Source organism: Rhizophagus irregularis, chromosome 23 (genome assembly GCF_026210795.1).
Source record: "Rhizophagus irregularis chromosome 23, complete sequence".
Lineage (NCBI taxonomy): Eukaryota > Fungi > Glomeromycota > Glomeromycetes > Glomerales > Glomeraceae > Rhizophagus > Rhizophagus irregularis.
In genome coordinates this window covers 204,440-210,439 of record NC_089451.1, presented here as the reverse complement: position 1 = coordinate 210,439, position 6,000 = coordinate 204,440, and the positions used below count along the sequence as shown (strand labels likewise).

The 6,000-nt window shown below is 26.0% G+C and overlaps 1 protein-coding gene across 1 annotated transcript; it reads left to right on the top strand.

The window, feature by feature from the left end:
- Positions 1 to 1,714: 1,714 nt before the first annotated feature.
- On the top strand, positions 1,715 to 4,005 carry OCT59_015018 (uncharacterized protein; the record flags this gene model as incomplete). The annotated part of the gene is made up of 8 exons (XM_025320009.2): positions 1,715 to 1,742; positions 1,846 to 1,910; positions 2,004 to 2,056; positions 2,148 to 2,952; positions 3,064 to 3,385; positions 3,457 to 3,603; positions 3,682 to 3,824; positions 3,895 to 4,005. The coding sequence occupies 8 exons, from the start codon at positions 1,715 to 1,717 to the stop codon at positions 4,003 to 4,005; spliced, it is 1,674 nt and encodes a 557-aa protein (XP_025172431.1).
- Positions 4,006 to 6,000: the final 1,995 nt, after the last annotated feature.

Sequence of the window (6,000 nt, the reverse complement as noted above, 5' to 3'; positions counted from 1 at the left end):
TTAATGCATTCTATTTATAAATTATCATTCAATAAATTCATTCATTCAAATCATTTAATCATTCATTTGTTTTTCATTCAACAATTTCTTATTTAACGTACGGTAATCAATCACAATTTACCGATCAAACACATTTAATCACTTATTTTGTTTCGAGTTTTGACCTACAAAATAAAATAAAAAAGTCTGGGGGGATTAACAGATTAACAATAAAAGATTTGTCTTTTAATCATCACATGCTTACACATGATTTTTTATCATTTTATCCAATCATTTTACGTACCAAAAAAAATGTCATTTTCCAATCTTTATGCTTAAATTAAAAATTATTTACCAATTAATTAAAATTATCCTTTTTATTCTTGTTATTTTACCTGACTGTTAAATTATGTGAGATCTTCCGCTTTTTGTTGGGCTACACACGCACACGCTTTAATTGTTAAAATACTTGTACACCTATAATATCTATAATTATCTATATATATATATAATATCTAACATATATATATATATATATATATTTTTTCAAAATCTTATTAACTTTTCTTAGGCTGATACTGTTAGGGCTGAGTATCACAAATTATTATTTATTGTTTTTTGAACAAAAAAATCTATAATTACATCAATTAACAATCGTCAAGACGTATTCATGACATAATTATGATCTACCAAATAATTATTTACCACGTTATCACGTGATCTAACAATTATAACGAATTAAACAATTAAAATAACAATTAAACAGCCATTTTTTTTTTTCAATTTCTCATCATCTCTTCCCTTGAAATAAATAATTGATGTGTATATATATGCATTAGTATACTAACTTTATTAGTATCATATCATCATTAAGACAATTAATAGACCATCATAAGAGATTCGCGTGAAAAAAAAATTATGGATTTTTTTTTCCATGTTTTCCTAGATTTTTTTTTTGCGTGATTCTCGTCATCAAAAGTATGAAAAGCGCGTCTAATAAAACAATTAATTAAATTATTTAAATTTTACCTTATTGGTTCATTTAAATTTATTTAAATTTTATTAAGGGTTTTTTTGGAGAAAAGAAACAAATAAATCAAATTTCTGTGTAACTTGTTCTTCAGCCCTATTAGTTAACATTTACGTTTCCATAATCTATATATGGAAAATAATGGTATTACTAATCTCAATTTTTTGATAGAGATGAGAGAAAAAGAAATTTGAATTCATTAACACTGGTAGTTGTACCGGTAAAACGGTAAAAAAAGTACGATCGGATCTTATATGTCCATGTAAACTCCCACGTGGAAAAACAGAAATTAAAAAAAAAAAATTAAAAAAAAAATCATTTGTTTATGCGGGGCCAGTAAGTTGATCAAGACCAATTTTGACTAATTGGTTCAACATTTTCTACCAATTAAATTTTTCCGTATAAATGTCCACATGGTTAACCACGGTTTGGCCAAAATTAACAAATTCGGTGCTGGGTAGAATTATTGTTATACATGAATTAAATAATCCAAAATTGGTAATATAAACACAGATCATTACCGCGAAAATCTGAACTTTAAAATAATAATAATAAAATTATTATTTTTTAATATAACTTTTTTGTAAAAATTATATATATATATTTTTTTTTTCTTTTCCTTTTAAAAAAAAAAAAAGAAAAAAAAGAAATAATTATATATATATACATAAATATAAAGGGTTTACTTCTTAATAATAATAAAATATGGCTACAACTTCTGTTAATACTTATGGTAAAACTTTTTAAGATCTGTTAAAAAAAAAAAATTTATATATATTATTTATTTAAAACGTTCAACTAATTCAAATCTTATTTAATCTAAAAAATTTATGTAGATGATATCAAACGTAAAAGAGAACGGGAAAACTCGATAGATACTTCAGAGAAAAAACCTGTTGAGGTATCACCTTCTTTTAAACTTCTTTTTTTATTCTTTCTTTTTGTGTAGATCATTGTATTTATGCTAGTTAAATTAATTTTTTTTATTTATTAGCATCATTCTGACTCTTCAGAAGAGGGTAATAAAATCATTCGATCAAAAAAGAAGTATGAATTATACATGAATTAATTAATTATTACTTTGCATGTTTTATAATTATATTAATGAGGAATTTGTTTGTTTGTTTTTTTTTTATAGACGACATGAAGAACAAGATTTGAAAGAAGAGATTCCTAAAACATCTAGTGGTGAAACTACAGAATCTATGAGGAATCTACAAAAAAAGGTTGAAACAATGAAAGTTGATGTTTACGTTAATGAAGAAGTTGGTGATTCCCCTTCAATGAAAGTTGATGATGAAAAAGAAGGTCATACTTCTGAGGATGAAGATATGAATTATGATGATGAATTCCAACTTGGTGAAGATAATGAAGTTAATGCGTTGGAAAATGATGAAAATTCTTCCGTTCTTTCTAAAAAACGTACTGCTAATGCGTTAGATGATATTAATAAAGAAAAAGAATCTTTTACTATTAGTATTCCACGTAAATTATCTAAAACAAATGATGAGAATAAATTATCAATTGAGTCATTATTAGTGAAAGAGAATGATATAATTGAAGTAGAGGGTAAAAAAGATCAGGAAGAAATTTTAAATGATTCTGATAAAATTGAACATCCGGATCAGGACACTGAAGTAACTGTAAAGGAATCAACCAATAATGATACTGATCATAAAATAGACACTACTATTGAACATGATTCACCAAAAGTTATTAAAGGTTTGAAAGATTCGTCTGAAAATGTTGATAAAACTGAAAATGTTGATCATACAAAAGAATCAATTCAAATTGAAGAGGAAAAGTCCAAAAAAACCGAAGAAATTAATTCAAATATAACCACACCAAGTAAAAGTTCTACTACTAAAATTTTTGGATCTTCGTTTACTCCTACCACTAAAGTATTTGGTAGTGGGGTTTCATTTTATACACCATCTTCTAAGGTAGACTCTTGAAAAATCAATATATATATATATATATATTAATATAAAGACGTTAATATGTGAATCATCAGATACATTATTTGCTAATATATTTACTTTGCAAATTATAAGCCTTTAGGGTTTTCAAGTTTTACGACTTCAACTCCTCTTCAAAAGAGTATGTTTGATTCTATTTCCAAATCTCCTCCTCAACATGGAATATTTGGTTCTAATTCCAAATATAGTACACCATTAGGATCATTCGGATCATCAGCAACGTCACCAAGTCTTGGTTTCCAATCAGCTGTTCAAGCTTCATCTTCTACAAGAACTTCAATTTTTGATAAACATGATGATGATGATAAGGATGAGGATGATTCCGAAAATGATGAGAGTGAAGAAGAAGAAGTAACTTTTGGTACAGGTGCAAAACCACTTTTACAAGAGAAAGAAGGTGAACTTTTAGATCAGGTTTTTAATATATTAAGTTCCGGCCAATTTATATACAATTTTTTTTTTATTTAGTGGTCACCGGTGAAGAAGATGAAATAACTAGATATTCTATTAAAGCTAAATTATATTGGATGGATAAATCTCAACAATGGAAAGAACGAGGTGTTGGAACTTTAAGACTTAATTTTCCAAGAGATGAAAAAAAATCACCACGAATAGGTTCGATTTTTTTCAAAACAATTTAATTTATTTTTTAAGATTTTTTTTTTTTACTAACATTCATATATTATTGTTTAGTAATGCGTGCTGATGGTGTATTAAAAGTTATTTTGAATGTTGCGTTATTTAATGGAATAAGTGTAGAACGAGCACAAGAAAAATTCGTGAGACTTGTTGCATTTGAAGGACCTGATAATATTCCCGTTCATCTCGCAATCAAGGTTTGCTTAATAATTGTTTTACCAATAAATATGGTCGATATTATATTTAATTTATTTTATTTCTTTATAGGTTGGAAATCCTATTGCTGCAGATGAATTATATGATGCAATAATGGATGCAATACCTCAACCTCAACGCCGGCCACAGTTTAGGGTTAATACTGTGGCTTCTCGTGCTTGAGGTATGTTTGTATATTTTTTAATTTTTGCACACGAGTTTTTTTATGAATGATGAGAGTGACGACTAAGTTGATGACAATACCAACATTACCAACATTACCAACAATATCAAACATATATATACAACAATACCAAACAAATTAGCAACAATACCAAACAAATGAGAAACAATACGTTATATTTATTCATCAAGCTTAATCACCCTTTCAGTTATAATCACTTTTAGGCAATCTTTTATCATCTAATACTTCATCGATGAAGCAAATTTACCACATTCTTTGCTTCTCGATCAATAAGTTCCATGAATTATCCAACTTCAAGAGAATATAATGATGATGATGATGTCGAATCGGAAATAATTTGATTATTCAAATGACACTGGATCCGAAATATCCCGGGGATAACATTCATATCTGTTTTTTTTTTTAAATTAATTACCAAACTTGAGTAAATCAAAATATAGAGCATAGACATTTTCTTTGAGAATGTGATTATCTTTTTTTTTTAATTAAATATTTTCATCTAGCAAAATGTATTACATTATCAGAGGAATTTTTCTTTTATTATTTTTTTTTTATTTTGAAACGTATTTTTTTTGGTATTAAGCATATAAATTTAGATATTTTTTTTTATACAAAGGTTGGTTAAAAATGGAATTTATTTCACGTGCTGGGTTTCAAAAGAAATTTTTTTTTTTTTTTTGTAAATTTTTTTTTTCTTTTTTGTATTTTACTTGATATCTATTTCTCTATTTTTAATTCAACATATTATTATTATTATTATTTTCAAAATCTAGTTAAAAAACAAATATTTAGTAGATTATCAAAAAAAAAATAAAAAAAGATTTTATTAATTAGCATATATAAAAAAAAAAATTTGGGTTCGTTACACGATGCATTATTATCTAAAGATCTACTGTACGTTGTTGATTTATGCATTATGACAAAGCGCCAAAATTGTTTGATCAAAAATGATGAAAGACGGTTTTTTAAATAATTTGAATGATTTTGGGCTTAAAGGGGCTAAAATTAATAGATCTAAAAAATCAACAATGAATGAATAAAATGTCTTACGTACCACAATCAGCGGATAAACCGTTTCATTTACGAGGAATATGCATAAATGTAGTTCAATAATTATTACAAGCAGAACGTTGACACAGATGATTGTTCAACGGATAAGTTATACGCGGAACGTTGACACAGTTGACACAGATGATTGTTCAACAGATAAAACGTTTTGTTTTCCTGTTATGAATCATTTTATTATTTAAATATTTTAAATCAACCCTAAATCCTAAATCAACCCTAAATCAACCTTAAATCAACCTCAAATCAACCCTTTTTTTTTTTATGGCCACGGCTGTCACTTATCAAGAAAGTATTTTTATATATCAATATATAGTAATTATATTATATTTGAGAGTATAATGATCAAGGAAATTACTATTTATGATAAATTTATGATAATCTTCCTTAAAAATCAAGAACGTTTTAAAAAAAAATCATGAACGTTTCAGTGTTTCAGTGTTTCAGTGTTTCAATGTTTTACAATTTTTACAATGGTTATATGTTTATTCGTTATTTATTGAGTTATTTGACTATCAATTAAGAGAACAATCGGTATTGTTCATCAAATAAGATATTTTGTTTTAAGGGAATGACTTTTTTCCTGATAATGATATCAAAAATTTCTATAGTAAATCTATAGAAAGGACGAAAATGGAAGTTAAATATTATAGGATGAATAATGTTTCGGGAGTTAAATAACAATTCGATCTATCGGATCAAAAAAAGCTATAGCTTAATAAAAAAAATAAATTTATTATGAACTATTATGAACTAGTTAAAGAAAATGATCAACTAAAACTTAACCAAATAAGGCCAAAGTCAAGGAAACAAAAACTTTTGTAAATCTATCGTTTAAGTACAGTATTTGATACTGGTAAATCTAAATATAAAAATTTTTTGGGGGGGTTTTTTATGTTTTTTTTTTT